The sequence below is a fragment of the Oncorhynchus keta genome, chromosome 12 (assembly GCF_023373465.1).
Source record: "Oncorhynchus keta strain PuntledgeMale-10-30-2019 chromosome 12, Oket_V2, whole genome shotgun sequence".
Taxonomy (NCBI): domain Eukaryota; kingdom Metazoa; phylum Chordata; class Actinopteri; order Salmoniformes; family Salmonidae; genus Oncorhynchus; species Oncorhynchus keta.
The window spans coordinates 5,984,361-6,007,331 of record NC_068432.1 but is presented as its reverse complement, the minus strand read 5'-3'; the positions used below and the strand labels follow the sequence as shown (position 1 = coordinate 6,007,331).

Genomic DNA, 22,971 nt, shown 5'->3' with positions numbered 1-22,971 from the left:
ACCTTACCGTGAAATTCTTACTTACAAGCCCTTAAGCAACTCGATAAATAGTTTAAAAATATTAACAAAAACAAATATAAAAAGTTACAAGAAAATGACATAACAATAATGAAGCTAGATAAAGACTCCTGTACAGAGTCAATATGCGTGGGTAAAGGTTAGTTAAAGTAATTTGTCAAGTGACTATGCATAGATAATAAACAGAGTAGCAGCAGTGTAAAAACGAAGGGGAGGTGGGGGGTGTAAATGTAAATAGTCCGGGTGGCCATTTTAATAATTGTTCAGCAGTCTTATGGCTTGGGGGTAGAAGCTGTTAAAGAGCGTTTTGGTCCTAGACTTGGCGCTCTGGTACCGCTTGTCATGCGGCAGCAGGGAGAACAGTCCATGACTTGGGTGACTGGAGTTTTAGATCATTTTTTGGGCCTACCACTGACACCACCTAGTATATAGGTTCTGGATGTCAGGAATTTTGGCCCCAGTGATGTACTTGGCCGTACGCACTACCCTGTAGCGCCTCGCGGTCAGATGCCGAGCAGTTTCCATACCAGGCTGTGATGCAACTGGGCAGGATGCTCTAGAATAGATGGTACCTGTATTACTTTTTGAGGATCAGGGGACCCATGCCAAATCTTTTCAGTCTCCTGATGGGAAAAATGTGTAGTCGTGGCCTCTTCACAACTGTCTTGGAGTGTTTGAACTATGATAGTTTGTTGGTGATGTGGACACCAAGGAGCTTCAAACTCTCAACCCACCCCACTTCAGCCCTGTCAATGTTAATGGGGGCTTGTTCGGCACTCCTTTTTCTGTAGTCCACGATCATCTCCTTTGTCTTGCTCACGTTGAGGGAGAGGTTGTTGTCCTGGCACCACACTGCCAGGTCTCTGACCTCCTCCCTATATGCTGTCTCATCGTTATCAGGCCTACCACTGTTGTGTCATCAGCAAACGTAATGATGGTTTTGGAGTCGTGCTTGGCAACTCAGTCGTGGGTGAACAGGGAGTACAGGAGGGGACTAAGCACGCACCCCTGAGCCACCCAGTGTTGAGGATCAGCGTGGCAGATGTGTTGTTGCCTACCCTTACCAACTGGGGGCGTCCCGTCAGAAAGGCCAGGATCCAGTTGCAGAGGGCGATATTTAGTCCCAGGGTCCTTAGCTTAGTGATGAGCTTTGAGGGCACTATGATGTTGAATGCTGAGCTGTAGTCAATGAATAGCATTCTCACATACAGTTGAAGTTTACATACACTTAGGTTTGAGTCATTAAAACTTGTTTTTTTACCACTCCACAAATTTCTTGTTAACAAACTATAGTTTTGGCAAGTCGGTTAGGACATTTCCTTTGTGCGTGACAGAAGTCATTTTTCCAACAATTGTTTACAGATTATTTCAGTTATAATTCACTGTATCACAATTCCAGTGGGTCAGAAGTTTACATACACTAACTTGACTGTGCCTTGGAAAATTCAGCTTGGGAATTTCCAGAAAATGTCATGGCTTCTGATTGACATCATTTGAGTCAATTGGAGGTGTACCTGTGGATGTATTTCAAGGCCTACCTTCGAACGCAGTGCCTCTTTGCTTGACATCATGGAAAAATCAAAAGAACTCAACAAAGACCTCAATATAAAGTATAAACACCATGGGACCACGTAGCCATCATACCGCTCAGGAAGGAGAGGCGAAACCCTCCCTAACCTGGATGACGCTAGGCCAATTGTGCGTCGCCCCATGGACCTCCCGGTCGCGGCCGGCTGTGACAGAGCCTGAGCTCGAACCCAGAGTCTTTGGTGGCACTGCCTTAGACCACTGTGCCACCCAAGAGGCCCCTAGATCATACTTTTTGGAGAAATGTCCTCTGGTCTGATGAAACAAAAATAGAACCCGTTGGCCATAATGACCATCCTTATGTTTGGAGGAAAAAGGAGGATGCTTGCAAGCCGAAGAACACCATCCCAACGTGAAGCACGGGGGTGGCAGCATCATGTTGTGGGGGTGCTTTGCTGCAGGAGGGACTGGTGCACTTAAAATAAATGGCATCATGAGGCAGGAAAATTACGTGGATATATTGAAGCAACATCTCAAGACATCAGTCAGGAAGTTAATGCTTTGTTGCAAATGGGTCTTCCAAATGGACAATGACCCCAAGCATACTTCCAAAGTTGTGGCAAAATGGCTTAAGGACAATAAATTGGAGCCCTGACCTCAATCCTATAGAAAACCCCTGACCTTAATCCTATAGAAAATTTGTAGTCAGAACTGAAAAAGCTTGCGCAAGCAAGGAGGCCTACGAACCTTACTCAGTTACACCACTTCTGTCAGGAGGAATGGGCCAAAATTCACCCAAATTATTGTGGGAAGCTTGTGGAAGGCTTCCTGAAACATTTGACCCAAGTTAAACAATTTAAAGGTAATCCTACCAAATAGTAATTGAGTGTGTGTAAACTTCTGACATAAATAAAAAAGTAAACATGGGCTATTAATTACATCATTTTTTTCACATGGTTGGGGTGCCAGAATTGTCAGATATCAAAATGGTGTCATGGGCCAAATAAGTTTGGATGGCATGCAGTAAACCCCTGGGGCTTCCACAAAGTCAAATTGGCATATCGTTACAAGTCATGAAAACAAACATTTGCTTTTTGGTCATAATTCAAGGTTAGGGTTAGCAGTGTGATTACGGTTAGAGTTTAAAATCAAATTTTAAGAAGATAAATTGTAGAAATATAATGAGTTGTGACTTTGTAGCTGTGGTACCTAGTGACGACCAACATGCAGGAACGGCCAGAATTAGGCCCACAGTTCACTTTCTTGAAGCTGGGGGGCAATGTTGAGTCGATATAGAATATGGGGTTTCCATGGAAATAGGGGAACGCTGACTTCTCGCTCAGCAGACAGTAAGGTGTCAAACAAACATTCATCAGCTGTTTTGTGAAGTTTTAGCTAGCCAACATGGGTAAGAAGAAGTCATCAGATGAAGACAAAACTACGTTGGCGGAGGCCTTTATCAATTTTCAGTAAGCACTGTTTTATTAACCAATCCAATGTTGCAACGCTAGTTTATTGCAAATATCACTCTCTAAAGTCAGTGAACTAACGTTAGCTAGCTAGTAAGCGAGACAGTTTGGCTAGCTAGCTAGATTTGCTTGTCAGTTTACTAAGCTAGCTGCGATCTGAATTGAAAAGCCGTATATGTAATGCCTACTTTTTTTATGATCCAGTCGTTCAACTAGCTAGCTATATAGAATGATGCAGAAAGTCACGACGTATGTTATAGCTCGATACATAATAATCTAGAGGCAAAAGAAACGCACACCCATTTTGGCGAGGTGCTGGCTAGCGGAGTAGAGGAGTGCCGCACACTCTAGGAGCTCAGACGCAATAACGTAATAACCAACGTTTCGTTACACCCCGATGTAGACAGCGTGTCTGTCGAAACGTTGGTTATTAGGTTATTGCATCTGAGCCCCGAGTGGGCGGCTCTCCTATAACTTTTCATAGCTAGATTACATAACCTTTGAAATAGACAGAGACATTAAGCCTCTAGCTTGATAGACCTTAACGTTTTGAGCACCAGAAATTGAACGTGCCATTTTTTTTTACATTGACTGTGTGTTGTATTTAGGCTCCAAGTTAAGCGAAAGGAAATACATGAGTGCCAGGAGGAGGTCAGTCAACTCGAGACAAAGAAACAAAGATACACAGAATTGGTGAGAACATTAAGCAATTGTGAATTCACAAGGTCTGTATTAATTTTCCATTCCCCAAAACATCAGTAGTTTTATTTTGCAACAACTTTATTAGTTTAGGACAAAGTTTCCCCAAATATGTCCCCCCAGCACTACATAGTATATTCAAATAATCTAAAATTGATATGTTGGTTATTTGAATCAGCGGTGTAGTGCTAGGACAAAAACCCAAATGTGCCACCAAGGTCATTGAATAGCCTACCCACTGACTCATTGAGTGAGAGAATCTGCACTATAAAATGAATGTGTTTTGTGCTCACACAGAGGGAGCAGTTGAAAGAGGAGCAGTTGGGGCACATCAAGGTCTTGCGGAAGCAGGCTAAAGAACAGGAGAGTAAGCTGGAGCAGAGAGAGGTGGTCAATAAAGAGCAGGTGGAGCAAGCTCTGCAGCAGAACTTGGAGCTAGTCCGCAGCCAGGAGAAAGAACTGGCAGGTAGTCTCTCGGCTCTCCAATACGATATACCATAATCATAAAGCTACCTGTCAATAACTGTTTTTACCATCCACCGGTACTCCCCACCTGGGATATTATGAATGTGCAATATTAATGTAACATGAATACAAATAGTTTGTCCCTGTGCGTGAGAGAGCTGCGCGCTGAAGTCATCCGCCTGGAGGAGGAAGTGCTCGTCTTGCAAGCTGAGAGGCACATCAGGCAGGAGTATAAGATGGCCGGAAGCCAAGAGCACCAGCAGCAGATCCAGCACCTGGAGGCTGAGCTGGCTCAGATGCAGAAGGGGTTTCAGGAGATGGCAGGTACATGCACTCACAGGCTTGGCTCCTCTAAGAGTCAACTCTTATTCGGACCCCTGTAACCCTATACAAACCAGTAACTGGTTTTAGGAATCAACTCTTCTCAAAGAGATAATATTTACAAAAACAAAAGTCAATTCATTTACAAGACCGAGAGAGACAGATGTCCTCGCAGCTTTTCCCTTGACCGTGTCTCTTACTTCTACAGACAACATTCAGCGCTCTCTTGATGTAACTTTCAATGAAATTGACAAGAAGACAGTGCATCTCATAGATGACAAAAAACAACTGGCTACAGAGGTAAGACATAAGGCACATCAGCAGAACAGATTTATTTATTTTCGATGATAACACACTTTTTCCTCAGAGGGCCATCAAACACCTTGACAAGCACAGCCGACAGGAGATCAAAGAGAATGAGTGGCTGAAGAGAGAGGTATGGCCAAACATTACCAAACATTAAGAACACCCAACACTTACAATTCAGTCCCCCCACCCCACTGTACAAGGTGTCGAAAGCGTTCCACAGAGATGCTGGCCCATGTCGACTCCAATGCTTTCCACAGTTGTCAAGTCGGCTGGATGTTCTTTGGTTGTTGAGTAAAGTATTACCAGACATGATCAGAAAGCACATACCCTTGCTCCAGGGGTCTGTACCAGAAAGATGGATTCATGAGTATAAATTATCCAGCTAACTGTCAAAAATAATTTCATATTTTTGAGAAATATAGATTTAAAATTGACACGGTATAATTGACTGAACAGCAACAACCAATATACAATTTTTCTTAATCTACCAGAAAATCAAGTTTGTGTGGCTGTTTATCAAATTTAGTTGGCTAATTTAATTATCCTGCCTTCTGGAATACCCCACAGCTTGCTATTTACACAAGAGAGGTATCCATTACAGCATTGGCCGTCCAACAACTGGAGGAGGAGAATCTTGAGCACATGAGTCAACTGTTTGAGCGTCGCCTGGAGGACCTGCAAATCTCTAGGTCCCTCACCTCAACATAACTCTTCACCCACATTCATATACTGTAGATGGCCATTTGCCCTGATTTCACTGTCACATTGTGTGACATGCCATGTCATATGTTACTCAATGAAGCTGGACAGCCTGGTCCTAGATCAGTTTGTGTTGCATAGCCAACTCCTATGGTCATTTTTAGGCAAGACAGCCCAAACAGATCTGGGACCCGGCATCAATTATATGCAAATGCTATTCTATTAATCCACTCACCTGTGGTAAAACGGCACTCTCCTTGCTTTCCATCTGTGGTTTCACTCATCTCTCTGCTCTCCTGTCCACAGAAACGTCTTCCTGACTCAGGCGGCAGGCCTGGGACCCTCTGACTCCACAATACAGGAGACCATTATGAAGAGTAACACAAATCAAATATTATTTTTTTTGTCACATGCGCCGAATACAACCGGTGTAGACCTTACAGGGAAATGCTTATTTACGAGCCCTTAACCAACAATGCAGTTTTAAAAAATACAGAATAACAAATAAAAGTAACAAGTAATTAAAGAGCTGCAGTAAAATAACAATAGCAAGACTATATACAGGGGGGTACTGGTACAAAGTCAATGTGCGGGGGGCACCGGTTAGTTGAGTTAATATGTACATGTAAGTGGAGTTAAAGTGACTATGCACAGATGATAACAACAGAGAGTAGCAGCGGTGTAAAAGAGGGGGGGAATACAAATGGTCTGGGTAGCCATTTGATTAGTTGTTCAGGAGTCTTATGGCTTGGGGGTAGAAGCTGTTTAGAAGCCTCTTGGCCCTAGACTTGGCACTCCGGTACTGCTTGCCTTGCAGTAGCAGAGCGAACAGTCTGACTAAGGTGGCTGGAGTCTGACAATTTTTAGGGCCTTCCTCTGACACTTCCTGGTATAGAAGTCCTGGATGGCAGGAAGCTTGGCCCCAGTGATGTTCAGGGCCGTTCACACTACCCTCTGTAGTGACTTGCAGTCGGAGGCCGAGCAGTTGCCATACCAGGCAGTGATGCAACCCTTCAGGATGCTCTCGATGGTGCAGCTGTAGAACCTTTTGAGGATCTGAGGACCCATGCCAAATCTTTTCAGTCTCCTGAGGGGGAATAGGTTTTGTCGTGCCCTCTTCACAACTGTCTTGGTGTGCTTGGACCATGTTAGTTTGTTGGTGATGTGGACACCAAGGAACTTGAAGCTCTCAACCTGCTCCACTGCAACCCTGTCGATGAGAATGGGGGCGTGCTCGGTCCTTTTCTGTAGTCCACAATCATCCCCTTTGTCTTGATGACGTGGAGGTTGTTGTCCTGGCACTACACGGCCAGGTCTCTGATCTCCTTATAGGTTGTCTCATCGTTGATCAGGCAAACCACTGTTGTGTCGTCGGCAAACTTAATGATGGCGTTGGAGTCGTGCCTGGCCGTGCAGTCATGAGTGAACAGCGAGTACAGGAGTGGACTGAGCACACAACCCTGAGGGGCCGTGTTGAGGATCAGCATGGAAGATGTGCTGTTACCTACCCTTGCCACCTGGGGGCAGCCTGTCAGGAAGTCCAGGATCCAATTGCAGAGGGAGGCATTTAGTCCCAAGGTCCTTAGCGTATTGATTAGCTTTGAGGGCACTATGGTGTTGAATGCTGAGCTGTGGTCAATGAATAGCATTCTCACATAGGTGTTCCTTTTGTCCAGGTGGGAAAGGGCAGTGTGGAGTGCAATAGAGATTGCATCATCTGTGGATCTGTTGGAATGGGTCTAGGGTTTCTGGGATAATGGTGCTGATGTGAGCCATGACCAGCCTTGCGAAGCACTTCATGGACTGTGGCCAACCATCAGGTTATGATGATCAATTGTATTTTTTATTTGACATCCTTGTACAAATGTCAGCAACAAGCTGAATTGAAAGTACAACTTAAATACAAATTAACAAAACACCATAATATACAAACACAGCTATCTTCAAGTGTTTAGCAGGCGAACCAAAGCTGGGATGGCACTGCAGAGATAGTTCTCGGTCCTGCAGTGTAGATCCTAGGTCTAGGATGTCTTTAATATATCTTTCAAATTGAAACTTTTTGCTTTTTGTTTTTGCTGACAAGTGAAGACATTTGTCCAGTGTTGCCAGTAGTGCTCCTTGACTAGAAGCAGGGAAGACCACAAGAGGGACAGAGTAGTGATTCCTTGTCACTTTTGGAGTTTGTGCAACAGTTGCTGCCTTATACTGTATTGACAAGCATATATCACAAATCTAAATATGTTAACCTTTCTGAAATACTCACGTTTCTTAATCTGTTATTGCCACTTACAAATGTCAATTATCACAATCGTCTGACAAAATAATTCATTTGTCACATGCTTTGTAAGCAACAAGAGTAGACTAACTGAAATGCTTACTTATGGGACCGTCGCAACAATGCAGAAAAAAAAGAGAAATAAAATTGAAAGATGCACAATTTCACATGAAATGGGAAGCAAGTAGAAATAGACATACCTGATCATTTTGATCTACAATAAAACATTTTGGAGACGACGACTTTCCTTTGATTGTTTTACTAACCAATCTTCCACCAGCACCAGTGTACCACTGAGAAGGGTGCTGTGATCAGTATCGTCTAACTCTAATGAGAGGCCCGCCCGGGCACAGGAAGCCACTGAGTCACAGCTCCCTCCCCAAGACTATTCGGCAACATGTTAACACTCATTTCCGTCTAAGACGGCATGTCCTCTCAGCTCAACTCAAGATAAAAACTTAAACAATGGCTACCAGCATGTTCCTCTCTTGGAATGTGGCATTTTCATTTACTGAGCTAATTCTTTTCACCCCTAACCCTATCCACATTTCCTCCATACTGGATACTGTACAGGCTTTTATCTTTCAGTAAATCACTTTAGTCATTTTAACCCCTCCCTCCCTCCCTCCCTCCCAATTTCTAATTGTTTTCATGATTCCGACCAGACGGGGTAAGCAGCAGCCCCGTACCTCCCCTCCACCCAGCAACAGAAGCATGGCGGGCTCAAAAGCAGGCCAAAGAGTTGGAGAGGGATGAAACAAGTGGCAGCTGCAGTGAGGCAGCCTACAGGCCAACAGAGGACCCCCTTCAGGACCTCAGTGTGCTTCTGTACGGCAGCCAGACCTACCTGCAGGTAAGACCCATCTCAGGCTATTCTCGGATTCAACACATCCGTTAGCGTTGAAGTAGAACTGAATCTCTATACGTCTATGGGCATATCTCAATAATCAAATGTGGTTTCCTCGACTCACCTTTCCTCCATCTGTGCCGACATTAAGAGGTATCTTATAACACTATTCAACTCAGCTTCCCTCGACCAAGAGAATAAGCTCTGTTAACAGTTGTCTCTAAGTGACATTCATCTTGCTTTGGCCGATAGTTCTTCCATTTGACGGTGGCTCAGGTCGAATAGAAAGCAAAAACATGGTCTAACCCGTTTTTGTTTTTCTTAGTTGCCAAAGTTCAGTAGAAAGATAAAGCTGTACTGGCAACCTCCATCGTCATCTGTCGATAGATATATAGGTCAGCCTCAGCTGAGCGACAGCACAAGCTAGAGCTCGTAGCTACACTGAACAAAACTATAAAAACAACATGTAAAGTGGTGGTCCCATGTTTGAGCTGAAATACAAGATCCCAGAAATGTTCCATATGCACAAAAACCTTTCCTCTCAAATGTTTACATTGCTGTTAGTGAGCATTTCTCCTTTGCCAAGATAATCCATCCACCTGACAGGTGTGGCATATCAAGAAGCTGACTAAACAGCATGATAATTACAGGTGGAACTTGTTCTTGGCACAGTAAAAGGCTACTTTAAAATGTGCAGTTCTGTCACTCAACACAATGACACAGATGTCTCAAGTTTTGAGAAGTGTGTAATAGACATGCTGACTGCAGGAATGTCCACCAGAGCATTGAATGTTAATTTTTTCTACCATAAGCCGCCTCAAACGTTGTTTTAGAGAATTTGGCAGTATGTCCAAATAGCCTCAACCGCAGACCATGACGTTGTGTGGGCGAGCGGTTTGCTGATGTCAACGTTGTGAACAGAGTACCCCATGATGGCGGCGGGGTTATGGTATGGGCAGGCATAAGCTACAGAAAACAAACACAATTGCATTTTATCGATGGCAATTTGAATGCACAAAAATACCATGGTGAGATCGAGGCCCTGTTGTTTTTAAAGGTATGTGATCAATGGATGCATATCTGTATTTTCAGTCATGTGAAATCCATAGATTAGGGCCTAATTTCCTCATATGAACTATAACTCAGTAAAATGTTCATGTTGCATTTATATTTTTGTTCATTATAAATATTACAGCAGTGTGTGGCTTGGGTGTTCCTTATGCATGCTGCTAAATCACAGCAATAATCTGTATCCAAACCATGTGCCCACCTGATTCACTTGGGAATTTCATTTTACCAGTGGTGAAGAGAATGATTTCAGTAAGGTGCTAAACAAAGTCATGAATGTGACATCCAACTTGGCTTTCCTTTTGATAGATGCCATTGAATCAGATATTCAGCGCTTCATTGAATCCTCCTAAAAATAAAAACCCAGGGACAGAGGCTTGAGTGAAGGGAGCGAGAGCCTTAGGGATTGCCTCTGTGCCACCTCTTGGCAGTGGATGCAACAGAGACAACGTAGGGATCTGAGAGAAACAATCTCTCTCCTTGTTGCGATGGGAAATCTTGGGCCAAACAGGATGCATCTCTTATATGGGACTACTCCCTTCCCCCTCTCTGTGCTGGCCAGCAGAGAGACATGCACCTGGGCCCTCTGGAGATTAAGCTGCTGACTGTGGTGGGCCAGGCTCTTCCCCTGCACCCTGTGCCATCCGAGACCCCCGGCTCCAAAGGCTCCTCCTCAGCTCCAGAGATGCTCCAGGCTCCCGAAGACTGGCCCCTCACTGCCCGCATCATCCACAAGAGGTTCAAGTAGCCAGGCCCAAGCACTAATACACACACACCTTTGTAAATCTAGCATTGGCCTCATGTTGGGATCAGAGACATATTACCATTAAACCTGCAATGATACTACAAACTCAAGGGTCTAAGAATAGATTCTTACGCCACATGATGCTTCACAGGTTTTAAGTAGCTCAGAGTAGAAGTATTGATCTAGGTTCTGTCCATATAAATCTTATTCATTAAGATTTATAAACAGACTCGCATGTAACTGACGTTAAAATGTGGATACAGACCCAGGTTATAACCCGGGGATTCACTCATCTTACTCTTCGCCAAACCTTTACCTCATTTATACCCAAATGGGTATAAACCACCCCCCCAAACTCAAGATACTCAAATCACCCACAAACTCAAGATACTGTTGCAAAAGACTTTATTGAAAAAAAAAAAAGAAATCTACCAAATTATGCATACATTTATTTATATATTTAATATAAACAAAAATATAAATCTGCAGGTACAATGCAGTTAAAATGCTAATTTGATGAATAGAATAACCTTCATGTTCTGACCATCCTGCACATGTCCCACCCACCCCCATGATGGAAAGGATCCATTTTATATACACAAAGCACCGATCAACAGTGCTCCATTTCCCCCCTGCTCAACTGGATCCTACTGCCCACTTACCAGACATTAATTTAACATACTTTATCTGTGCTTGAGTGATCTTGTATGGCTTAGACCAATAGAATAATCCCAAAACTGCTAACCCAGCCCTTCTGGCACTCTAGACAAGCTAGAGCAAACAAAGTATTTAAAAGATTTCAAATAGTATTTAACACAGATCTGACCAGTGACATCCACAGCTCTTTCCCCTGTCTCCTGTGACCACCTCCTTTCCCCCAACCCCAATGCTGGTCTATGTAAAGATGGCCTGAGCATGAAGGACACTCTGCACATTCATTTTGGAAAGGCAGCCATAGAATTGTTCCATGTAAAATAAATTACATGCCAAGTGTAAAGCATAAAATGTGGATCGTTCAACGCAATGCCGGCAAATCACAAATGTCGTGCTTTGCTAGTGAGTGAAAATGTTCCCTTAAGAGAAAAAAAAAGACCCAAGCTCACAGAATTGAATCATGGAACTTGTTTTATGCCAATATCACCCCAGGGTTGTGACTGAGCTACTAAGAACTGTGCTTGACATTATGCTGGTTCAGTCAGTTACATTTTCCATCTTTATATTAACTTTTTTTTTTACTCAGTCACACTCAAACTCCAATTATACAAATCCAATCATACCCATGTATACACCTGAAGAGTTCAATGTCATATCCTCCGTGGGTATAAATAAATACAAACAATGCACAAGGAATGTCTACTGCAAACGTAATACAATTTCTTTTGAAAATCATGGTATAAACAGAGGTTAGCTTTACTAATCAGTTATGGTTCAATTAGATAATGTACAATTGATGATCGGATCAAGCAATTCTGTGATAAACCACTATTTTCCATACATAACAGCAAAGTCAAAATGTCTCCCTTTCCGCAACCATTTGTATCTTTTACAGAAGACCAATGGGATGAGTGATCCCTGTAGAGGGGTTAGAATGGCAGCGCACACTGTTTCTCGGAAGACAAATTACAAAATGGGATCCGTGTCCTATACTTGACGCCTCTTGGACATTGTTTCCCCCCTTGAGTCCTTATTTGTGCTGATATTCTCGACGAGGAGTATAACAGTTAGCTGGATTTCTGCTTGAAAGTTAGTCTCGCTGCTTCATGGTTTGTCTTCGGAGGGTAAAAGCCTCCTTTTAAGTTACATGAACTGCATCTGCTGAGAGAAAGATAAAGGCCATGTTGAATGTATTTATTTTTTAAGTGCCAAACATTAATATTCCTTGTTTCCCTTGATAACCAATCAAATTCTTTCACAAAATGTAGGCCAGAATATAATAGAACAATCTTTGTAGATATTTTTTCTCCAGCACTTGCGTTCTCGGATGTGTGTTTGATCAGGACAGCAGTGTGTCCTCAAGGATGGTCATTGACACGAGTCAGTTAATCGCTGGTCCTGTGTCATGACAAGCTGAGAAGTCCTCCAGCACAAAACGTATGACATATTCTTAGATCAAAAATGACTTTCATCCAGGACATACTTTTGGCCAAATCAAACACCTGAAAGCATAGTGCAAAATAAATTACTATCTATTAAATACATTCTGGCCACATTGATTTAATGCAAATGGAATGTATTGCAATGAAGATAACAGCAAAAAAATAATTTAAAAAAAGGGGGGGGGCAATTAACTGTTTGAAGCAGAGATTTGAAACCGGTTCAGGGAACAGAACTGAAAACCGTAAAATACGATTTTAAGGAACAGAAACAGAACCTTTACTTTTAAAGCATGGGAACTGATGAATAATCTTATTTTACGTTGCAGGCATGTTTTTTGAAGTCCCACAACAAAACACCTATGCAAAATCCTCACTCTGTCACTCAAGAACTTATTCCAGTGTCTGCCTGCAAGCTGAAAATCTCTGCCCTAACTGACGTTAGTTACAAGCTTGATTCAGAAGATACGGAGAAAGATTTTTAATTAGAGAGAGAAGAATGGATTCACTTTTTCAATGCTAGTTAATGACACTACAGGCCTGGTTATCACGTCTCAAGTTGGATCTATTAACTACAAAAAAGTTAAGACGTGTTTTTAATTCTGGTGCCACTCTGCACACACGAGCTTGCCAGCTTGCCCAAGGTAGCTCAAGCCTGTTAGCTACAGTAGCTAGCTCAAGCTTTCAAGCGCGCTAGCTAGCTCAAACTAAGGACATTCAAAATTGCTCCTCCTAGGTATAATTCTGGACCTAATTCGTATAATGCATGTCATAAGATGCCCAGCACTTAGCCTCAACGCTCTTCCCATCTGCAAAATTTGTCACATTTTACACAATGTAAACAACTAGCTTGCCTGCTCTATTAAGTTACTTATTGAGCTAAATGTAAAAAAAAATAAACTTAATTTCACAGGCTAAAAATAATACAAACCAGTACTTTGAGGGGTTTGAACTGGTTCCGAACTTTATTTTGCTGGTCAGAACAGTGGAATATAATTTTGGTTCCACCCCTGGTTTGAAGCTTGAATTACACATGATAAACAAACACACAGGGCTGAAGTCTACTCAAGAGAAAATTAACATTTAGAATTCTCAAAGCGCTCCATTTTGTCAGCGTAGACGAGTGTCAAAAGAAACCATATTCCTCCAATACTAGTGGTGACATTTATTTTAACGGTCAACTTCCACAAGAGGCTGCTGATCATTTATGCAAATGCTTGTAAATGGACAGTGAATATTTAATGCACACCAACGTGGCTTTGTTTTCAAAATAAATGTCTCAGTTAATGAAGTGATGCGGTCTGTTAATTAACAGCGCTGCTTTCATTACGTTGTCAAAATGTCACATGGGCCAATGTACTTTTCGAAAAGTGTTGTTTCGCAGTCTAGGTCAGACTTCCGTGAAGACATGCAAGGCAACGGAGCAAGCAACATCTTACAGGTGGTTGAGTGATGAAGGGAAAGACTGGGCCATTAAGCTTTGAAGCACAAATAATTATCAAACCCAAGAGACATTGGTGTGTTGGCAAGCGGGGCAGAAGTGTGCAGATATGAGCATGCAGAGGACATGTTGTACCTAAAGAGGTTCTACAAGAAATCCTTGAGAGAGAGTTGTGCAAAGGGGTCCTTTCCTGGTGCTCTGAGAGGACTCTGACTGGAAGGACTAGAAGCTGCCGAGGGCTAGTTCAGAGAGAGAATGACAGGGTGAAGGGAATCGCAGAACGACTAGAGGGAAATTACAAACAAGAGGGGAGAACCTAGCTACAGATAAAGGGATCAGAATGGAGAGAACAGGCTCAGGTCCAGAGTGTAGCTCCCTAACACGGTCAGTGTGGAGGTAAAACCTTACAGCTCTTGACAAGAGAACAGATAAATCGTGTCAGAAAAAAAACCACATGCTTCACAAGATACTCTCCTAAGGCAGCTATCTTTCTGATTTAGAGCCTACTGAAGAGATGAAAGGAGGATGAGGGTGTTAGATCCTAAATATTATGTTGACATGCCAGGCATCATTCAGAATAATAGCTGAAATGGTACGAGGGTGAATGAAAGCTTGTTCTGAATAGAAGTCCCAAAGCGCCGAATTCCTATTGACCTCCAGAATATAATTCCTTAAGTCACTTGCCACTTTAAACCATTTACCAGTGATATGAAATAACCATGTGTATATTCCAATACCACTTTTATGGAGAATGAGTTGTGGGGCTGGACAATGCATCCTGCAGATATATTTTTCATACAGACAGCAGGCATACCACCTCAGAGGGTGTTTAAGTTGGCCACAGTCAGACGTCATTCTATTACAAGGCAGAAGGGAGCATGGTTGGGCTCAAATCCATTTCAAGTCGTCAAGTAAATGGAAATAAACTTGTCAAATTGCAATGTAATCGACTCCATTTTGAAAGATACTAGTTTGAGGACGTGAACAATCTAACCAGGCTCCTCCGAGGGCAGGGAGAGTTTGTAAATGCTCTGGGGGGGTGAAGTATCCAAGGTACAGATCAAGGATCAGCTTCCCCTCATCTGTTCCTAAACTTAAAGCGGAGATCCACATTAGGGTGAAACAGCTGAGAATCCAGCAGCGTAATATATGATCAATTCTAGTACATACTCTGCTGTTCTATCACACATGCATTAATGTCAGAAAGAATAAAAATGGTGTTTGAAATAATGTACATTGCAATACACTACAATGGATTCCTACTTTAGTGCGGAAAATACTAAACTGACCCAAGATCAGCGTCTACGGGGGCAACATCACCCTACTGCTTGGCATCTGTTCAGAGAAAAGCTTCCAGGGAAGGGAATAGAATGGAGAGTCCAGTACCTGTGCTCCTGGGGCTGTGCCATAGGGGTTGGCTGGCCTCATGACTGGTTGGCTGTACATTATAGTGGGCTGGGTCATCATGCCCATGGAACCCATCTGGGAAGGCTGAAGGAAGACAAACAAAAAATGAAAACGTCATGAAGAAATGGTGATAACATGAGCAATTGTCAATTATTTCAGCGATATATGATGGGTTACATAGTAGTACGATGTCTCAGTTCAAGCACAGTCGAGTTAACAGAACAAAATCATTGTACCGGTACATGTCCTCGGCAGATTTGACACTGGTTACTGATTAACTATAGTTCAAATATTGCTCCATAATGACACGAGCACTCGGATGTAAAAGTTCATGGCTGATTCAGCTCATCTTGATGCATAGCAACAGCTTGCATTGTCAATCATTACGAGGTGACATCCATTACAATGTCTTGGTCATTTTTCCATTTGATTCGTCATAGACCTTTTGGCTAGTCTGTGGGTGTTGAAATGGACGAGAACATTGTCACAAATTGGTTCTCGTGTCACATTTTTCAAAAGCCTAACAAGGTATTCCCCACCAAGATTCTCTTTGATAGAATTTAGAACCCCAGGAAACAGAGTCATGTTCATTACCGCACGCAATGGAAAACTTTTGCAACAGAAAACGAGCATTTCTTATTGGACATTACGGTTTTTCACCAGCAATATCTAATAACCCATCCGCATCCACCAGACTACGTGCTAGTGAAAATCTGAGGCTGCATCCAACCCTAACCCACAAATACAGAAAATGCACTATAGGCTACAGTCAAAGACTCCAGAACAATTTACCACTTTCTTCTCCCCAATTTTGTGGTATCCAATTGATAGTAGTTAGTCTTATCTCATCACTGCAACCCCCGTACGGACTCGGGAGAGGCGAAGGTCGAGAGCCATGCGTCCTCCGAAACACAACCCAACCTAGCCGCACTGCTTCTTGACAACGCACATCCAACCCGGAAGCCAGCCACACCAATGTGTCGTACACCTGCCTTAGACCACTGCGCCACCCGGGAAGCCCGCAGAACCATTTTGTGACAGGGGGTGCAGGATTCTGTTTTGCCATTTAAAGACATGTTTCTGCTTAGAATTTGTACAGAGTTTATGCTGGTGAAATTTAACATTTTGATCATTGCCCTATGGCTTCATTGAAAGCACAGGGATGGGTGCCTTTGCATCGGAAGATCTAGTCAAAAAATGTCAAATAGGGCTGATCTACGATCAGGCCCCCTCCTGTCCATTCCTTATAATCTAAAAGGCAAAACTGATCCTACATTGAGATGTTTTATGTACCCGGGCCCTGGAGTAAACCAGAGGCAAATGTATAATCTTAACAATAGAAGTCAGTAAACCCAACAAACAATTGTTATTGGTTCAAAGTGTAGAATTCTCTTTGTCAGCTAAAAATAAGGTTCAGAAACATAATTAATGTACTGAGGGAGGCATTCACAGAGCTCCAGAAGTCAGATATGGTTGCACATTCTCACGAAGATTGAGGCATGGCTGCAATAGCTTGAAAAGAAGATCTTACCATTCCATATGCCATCATTCCCGTCGGCGTTGTTGCAGGGAAGGCCATGACAGATGGTGCCTGAGATAACAAGCAAAGATGGTCACTCAATAAACCAGGACACTCCGTCACTTTTACGCAGTTAGCATATAACCAATTGTAAATAATGACAGTTTTATATTCATGTTTATTTAGTTCATTAATCACTTTTGCAAAATAACAGGTGCAAATGCTTAGTTCATTTTGGTCCGTATAGTTCCCTCCTCTCCAGAAACAAACCACCTGAACAAAGTTGTCTTTGTTCATCTCTCAGACAAGCTACAATTGTCCCATTCACATGCAACACTTCAGTCTCATTGCCTGCCTGCTCCCACTTTGGCAAGACTAATGGCACATCTGGGAAACATTTGGCATGCCTGTCCTTATTCCCCCTAGTTTACCCTTACAGTGTGTGTTAGGGTGAGAGAGAGCCCTGAAGCAAGAAGCTGTTACTTGCAGGTGCAGAGCCTCTCTTCTGAAAAAGACAGCGTGAGGGGGGGCTTTTATAGAGAAACTACTAGACTCTCAAACAGCCCTCAGAGTAGTAACAAACCCAGATTTGTTTCAACATCACAGGCCTTTCAGTTGAATGAAAAGGCACCCTCAGGAAGGAAATATTTAATTAGCAAATCAAGCCATTGAAAAACGGACAGAATGAACAAGTGTACGTATATAAAACATAAATGTGGGTTTCATTACATACTCCGCACTTGTTTCGATAGTCCAGCAGCCATTTTTCAACTTCTCACATTCATCACAAATGCTTTGCATAAAAGCATACTCTGCAGACAATATAGGCCATGCAAAACGATTGCAGACATTTGCTTGAATAGGAAAATATGGAGGTAATTATCAGGTTCCGGAGAAGCTCACTCTGCAATAGTCATTATAGCCCAGCACCTTCTGACAACAACACTAAAACACAATGTTGATAATTTAGGCCAGGGAGTCCACTGTGTAAGCTTAAATCACAGTCAATTCAATGGGACAGAAACCATTCCTAGCAACTACTGTTGCATGGCAGTAAAGTTCTGATTCAAAGACTTACCAGAAAGTGTCCAGGGTGAGGTGAAAAAAAAACGAAAAAAGTTAAATGTTGCTTAAATTATTTTAAGTATTTGCGTTTTGGAATCCAGTTTTGATCGTGTTGCCCAAAAGGTTAACATCTTAATCAAACATAATGTTTACAAATATTGGTGTACGGCAGTTTAAGTTTTTTTATGTCAAGTATCAGGGAGACATCCAAACACCCCCCAAAAAATTAATCTGTATTTCCATTCAAAACAAAGGCCGCTTTCAACGGCTTGAAAGGTGAGTCATTATTCTTGGTGACCAAGGCAACCACTGTAATGATTTTTTTTTTTGTGATCGGTTTTACTACCATTAACCTTCCACTGAATTATCAGTTAGAATGTGGCAAATCTTAACTCCGGGTTTTCACCAGATAACATTTATAATGCCCAAACAGTAAGCAGTCATTTTCAATGAAAGTGAAGTGCAGAGGCTTGACGATGCCATTAGAACTTTATGAAAATCATGAGCAGTCGCTTTGCGATAATAACCAAACTGGGGTGTCTTGCTAGCCTCCCAGCCAACATGCTGTTTGGCACACTGTTCAGAAGAAACAAAGGAAAAAAATAAATAATAATATACATTTTTTAATCGAAAGAGATGACTTACTGTAAAGTGATGTCTTGGTAAAACATAGCATAAAGCGTGTTAGTTGTAGATCATGCAGCTACCCAAGAGCTTACCTCAGTTTCTTGTCCATCCTCCCATTGGCCTTGACAGTATCAATAGACAAAAGATACCATGGTCTTTCGGCATATTTCTATAACAGTTTTCACTTGATAATTGCGGACTAGGCTTTTGTTGTTGTAAGAATGCTTATTTAACATTCTTATGGAAACACCATACCTACTCACAAACCATGGAAACCTTTTTGGAAACCCTTCAGTCATGAGCTTGGAGAACACCGTCTTAATAATGACATTTGAAAGGGTTGTGAACAGGCGAGATCAGCTTATGGAAACAGATCTAGCTAACTTTTACAGAGTTAATGTGGTCTAGTGGTTACACCACCACCCTCAAAACATACAAGGGCACACAGTAGCAAAAGGGGTGTCCCTGTTGTAGAAATTCAGATAGTAGGGTGAAACATTTTGGAACTAAAACAGGTTATCATGTTATGACTGTCGTGGTGTCACAACAGTTATGTCCTTATTATACAGGTAGTATGTGACCCTTAATGCAGGCTCAGAGTAGTGTGTGACCAGAAGTTAAACAAAGGATTATAAAAAATATAAAAAATGAATAATACATTTAAAAATGTACAGTAGGTGTAACAACGGTTCATGGACATATTCTTACAGTCTAGAGACATGTCGTTAGACCTAGTATAAACCAGCCTTTGGAGAACAAAGGGTTGAGGTGAAGAGGAGAGGTCAGTCATGACAGATCATGCTGTGGCATCGGTGTTAGATTGAGGTCAGCAGGTCGTAAGGCGCCCACGGGGCAGACCGCAGGGCGGGTGATGAGTGACCCGGGCCTCTTGGCCCACAAGTCAGAGAGAAGACGTGACTGGGTGAATGTGTGGGGTTAATACCAGGCATGCCAGCTTTGGTAAAAGTGCAGGAAACGGTACGACCATTGAAACTTACATATTGTGGGAAATGCATTCCGTTCTGTATTTTTTTCCCCAGGAGAACAATTATACAATGCAGCAGACATTTGAGACAGAGATTAGAAAATATTGAAACAAAAAATACAAGTTCAGTTAACACAGTAAAAAAAAAAAAACCACACTAAAAGGCAGTTGGTGCTTCCTGTACATATATATGATCCGTATGCACCAGGAACTTAAACCAAGCAGCGTTTGGGTTGGATAAACAATTCCAAAAGCAGATGAGGAAATGACAAATTTCCTTTCATAAATAGTATAATTTATATTGATCACCGCAATCGATTTTTGTGATCAGAACTTAAACTATAGATAATTAAGACTTATAGTGAACAAACTTACCATCGTGGCAGGGTTCCATGTGGTAGAGGGAGCAGTCTTTGGTTGCCAATTGTTTCCACCCGTCAACTTCTTCTCACCAGGCTGACTCCAATGAATATCACTAAATAAAAAATGGAAATGTTAATTATTTTTAATTTGACTGCCATATCAGTATTGGGGGGAAATTTAAAAAAAAGTTTTTAAATTGATTCCGGTTTAGTTAACATAGCATTCTTACTTTTTTGCCACGCCATTGCCAATTCCCAAATCTGAAAAGGAAAGAGAATGCATTGACAGTTGAGTGCATAGAGCCACTGATTTGACAATGTCCAACAGAGCTGGCACGTGACACTTCAACTGGAAGCTGGTCTGCTAAAAATGTTGAGTATTCATCAATAGCATATGCAGTTGACCATTACAGTAAAGTAGGAGAAAGGCCTAAGGAGCACGTTAATGATACATACTGCCGACAAGGTTGGCCAAGGACGAGTCCAGGTCGTCGGACACCAGCTTCCCAGGCTGCTGCCCGCTGGGGATTTGCCCCTGGCCGGGCAAGGAGGCCACTGTGGGTTTGAGGATGCCACCTAAAACATTGTTTTAAAAGAAAAGGGGGCAGGGTGGGAGGGAGTGACGGAGGGACAAAGCAGGTAGTAAAGGAACGCCAGACAACACACAACAATGACACACAACACCAAAGACGAGACAGGTAAGAGGAAATGGTTAACGTGAGCGAAATGGGAAGCGGGTGTCACATGAGAAAATGACATTTCTGGCGGTCCGGGACTAAGGAGTGTTGTAGTCAACTCACTCACCCAGTCATGCATGTGCCATGCAAAAGCCAAGGCCCAAAGTGTGTGTTCACCCAATGGACAAGGGAGAGAAACAAAAACAACAGTGAGGTCGTGAGCGAAACGCCCCAAAAACCACACATTACATACGTGTACATTCTCCTCTCTTCACTGACACTTTATTGAGCTGACAAATGTTCCCATCGGTGACGTGCTTCTGACTTCATAGGCACAACTACTCAGGGGCAGTAGTCTATATTAAGAGATTGATATAGTCCCAACACTAATTTCCTAAGCTCTTCCATTTTCCTTAAAGATCATGCAAGATTAGACAATGTGAAAGGAATAAAATGACTAGATGGACTTAAGGAATACTACACACACAAAAAAAAAACATCATGCATTTTACATCCTGTTGTATCATGGAATGTTTTTGCTTTCCATAAAGTGCTTTATCTTGAAAACATGAGAAAAAAATGTGGGGGGGATTTTATTAATAGAAAAATTGACAAAGTACTAAAATGTTTTTTGAATGTAGTATTCTTTTAAAGAGAGACACTTTAAAGGAATACTATGCTAAATGCATCATACAGGCTGCATTTTGAAAGTTGATTGCTTGCAAAACATTCTGGGACTATATCAACAACAGGATAATGAAACAAATACCAAAACGTAGTTTTTGGGTAGTTTTCCTTTTAAGTGTTATGTTACAGTGTGATGCTGAGGAAAGCACTACCCGGAGTCTTTGGGTTCTATTCATGACAAACTGCCATGTTGCAGGCCCCAGCAGTGAAAGAGTTCAAGAAGTGTTCGTTAATGAAGCTCAAAGGCACCAGAGCAGACCTGAAACCCACCATGACTCGAATGACAGACAGGTAACTGAAAATAGTGCATATGAATCCCTGAGGAAAGTCTGTGCTTTCCCATCCCACAAAATATAAAAATACGAAAATGAATGCTTCTTTTGGAACACTTCAAAGCAAGTCATTCATGCCAAAATGTCATGGTGGTACATTTTCTCAATCATTGACCAAGCACTCGCTGCAAGTATCTTGAAGTCATTTCCAAAACATCCAATCCCCAAGCACTGCGATGACCCATGAGGTGAGTTGCACCCAGTGGGCAGCAGAGGATGTGGTGCCCATGGGAGAAGCATTATGTTGCCCCTAGACACTGTTCTAAGTTCAGGTTTGTGATTCCCCTCTTATGGTTAAGGTTAGAATTAGGAGAGGGTAAGCTGATCCTAGAGATGTGCCGAAGGGTAACTTTTATGTGAAGCGACGGAACACTTCAAAGCAAATAATTTCATGCCCATATTTCATGGTGGTCAATTGGGAGAGGTAAGGGGATATGTGATCTTTACCAGCCGAGTCAACGTTGTTGCCAAACACAGAGTCAAAGTCGACATTAAGGCCTCTGGCGGTCTGAGGCTGCGGGGTGGGAGAAGCTGAGAACCCTGGGTCAGAGGAAACAGAAGAGGGTTGGGGGCTGATATTAGTTGAGGCATTAATCAAGCCATGAAGCTTTCTGGTGTAAAATGGAAGTAATTTCTTTCACTTGTTCTTCAGCCATCTTGCAGAAACCCTTCTTGTCTATTCAAATATATTCTGTACACCCATGTTCACTATTCGGACCAGAGATAAGACAAGGAGACAGTAGGAATGGCAAGCCCCAGGTACTTACCTTCAAATAGACCAGCTACAGCAGGGGGCTCAGATTGAAAGAGAGGGGTGGTAGGGTAAGATGCTGGCCCACAGAAGGAGTCTGACACACAACCAGAGGCAAGCAGGAAGGATGGACAGCAAAGAGAGGCCGTTTTAGAAGGCACGTTGAGAAACAAGATAAGAAATGAAGAAAAACGACAAATGAGAAGTATAGCTCCAGAAAAGTGCACAAGATGGTCAAAATGGCAAAGTAAAATCTAGCAGAGCAGTTTGTGAAAAGGAAGGAATTCTTCAAAAAGCTTAATCACAAAACCCTAGTACTAAAACAAAACAGCAATCAGGAAAGCAGCTACACCAGAGAAAACATGACCCCGGGGTAGGTTCAGGATCCTATGTTTCCGTGGTTTCCAGAAAACATTGGTCAGTTGGGTTCCCCATCATAGTACCTGAGATAAACTGCTCTATCCGCACTGTGTGCTCATGATCAGATGCAATGGAGGTGCTCGAATCAATAAAGGGATTGTAATGATCTGGAGAATCAAAAATAAAATACAAATTCAAGCAACAATGCGATTGGTTTCCTTAT

The 22,971-nt window shown here is 42.3% G+C and overlaps 2 protein-coding genes and 1 long non-coding RNA gene across 27 annotated transcripts in view; 1 reads left to right on the top strand and 2 right to left on the bottom strand.

Annotated features, from left to right (window-relative positions):
• Positions 1 to 2,611: 2,611 nt before the first annotated feature.
• On the top strand, positions 2,612 to 10,552 carry ccdc83 (coiled-coil domain containing 83). 3 transcript variants are annotated; one of them, XM_035781683.2, is made up of 10 exons: positions 2,612 to 3,014; positions 3,623 to 3,707; positions 4,011 to 4,179; positions 4,335 to 4,502; positions 4,708 to 4,799; positions 4,867 to 4,935; positions 5,376 to 5,497; positions 5,814 to 5,884; positions 8,448 to 8,635; positions 10,007 to 10,253. In XM_035781683.2, the coding sequence occupies exons 1-10, from the start codon at positions 2,950 to 2,952 to the stop codon at positions 10,076 to 10,078; spliced, it is 1,101 nt and encodes a 366-aa protein (XP_035637576.1). In that variant the 5' UTR covers positions 2,612 to 2,949; the 3' UTR covers positions 10,079 to 10,253. The 3 variants fall into 3 exon arrangements, with proteins under 3 accessions (XP_035637576.1, XP_035637575.1, XP_035637574.1); XM_035781682.2 differs by lacking the exon at positions 10,007 to 10,253 and adding an exon at positions 10,263 to 10,552 and having other exon boundaries at positions 2,629 to 3,014; XM_035781681.2 differs by lacking the exon at positions 10,007 to 10,253 and adding an exon at positions 10,260 to 10,552 and having other exon boundaries at positions 2,632 to 3,014.
• On the bottom strand, positions 4,847 to 8,163 carry LOC118390907 (uncharacterized). Its single transcript, XR_004827038.2, has 3 exons — positions 7,983 to 8,163; positions 5,743 to 5,851; positions 4,847 to 5,150 (listed from the first exon to the last, which is right to left on the bottom strand). It is a non-coding gene; the product is annotated as an uncharacterized LOC118390907 (long non-coding RNA).
• A 278-nt stretch (positions 10,553 to 10,830) lies between the features above and the next one.
• picalma (phosphatidylinositol binding clathrin assembly protein a) overlaps positions 10,831 to 22,971 on the bottom strand; it is a 54,857-nt gene continuing 42,716 nt past the window's right edge. For 4 of the 23 annotated variants that reach the window (XM_035781655.2, XM_035781653.2, XM_052457661.1 and 1 more), the window contains 11 exons: positions 22,832 to 22,915; positions 22,405 to 22,485; positions 22,085 to 22,177; positions 20,398 to 20,517; positions 20,172 to 20,202; positions 19,955 to 20,054; positions 19,593 to 19,616; positions 16,915 to 16,974; positions 15,363 to 15,467; positions 14,112 to 14,215; positions 10,831 to 12,257 (listed from right to left, as the gene is read on the bottom strand). In XM_035781655.2, the coding sequence (XP_035637548.1) occupies positions 14,123 to 14,215; positions 15,363 to 15,467; positions 16,915 to 16,974; positions 19,593 to 19,616; positions 19,955 to 20,054; positions 20,172 to 20,202; positions 20,398 to 20,517; positions 22,085 to 22,177; positions 22,405 to 22,485; positions 22,832 to 22,915 (791 nt within the window). In that variant the 3' untranslated portion in view covers positions 10,831 to 12,257; positions 14,112 to 14,122. Of the gene's footprint in view, positions 12,258 to 14,111; positions 14,216 to 15,362; positions 15,468 to 16,914; positions 16,975 to 19,592; positions 19,617 to 19,954; positions 20,055 to 20,167; positions 20,203 to 20,397; positions 20,518 to 22,084; positions 22,178 to 22,404; positions 22,486 to 22,831; positions 22,916 to 22,971 lie in introns of those variants that run through there. The other 19 variants (XM_035781661.2, XM_052457662.1, XM_035781666.2 and 16 more) reach the window with 16 other exon arrangements.

Excerpts from the sequence above, each read along its gene's own strand:
- ccdc83 (XM_035781681.2), top strand. The coding sequence starts at position 2,950 with ATGGGTAAGAAGAAGTCATCAGATGAAGACAAAACTACGTTGGCGGAG. Across the intron at positions 5,498-5,813 it reads GAGGACCTGCAAATCTCTAG|AAACGTCTTCCTGACTCAGG; the intron begins GTCCCTCACCTC and ends TCCTGTCCACAG. Across the intron at positions 8,636-10,259 it reads GCAGCCAGACCTACCTGCAG|CAGAGAGACATGCACCTGGG; the intron begins GTAAGACCCATC and ends TGTGCTGGCCAG.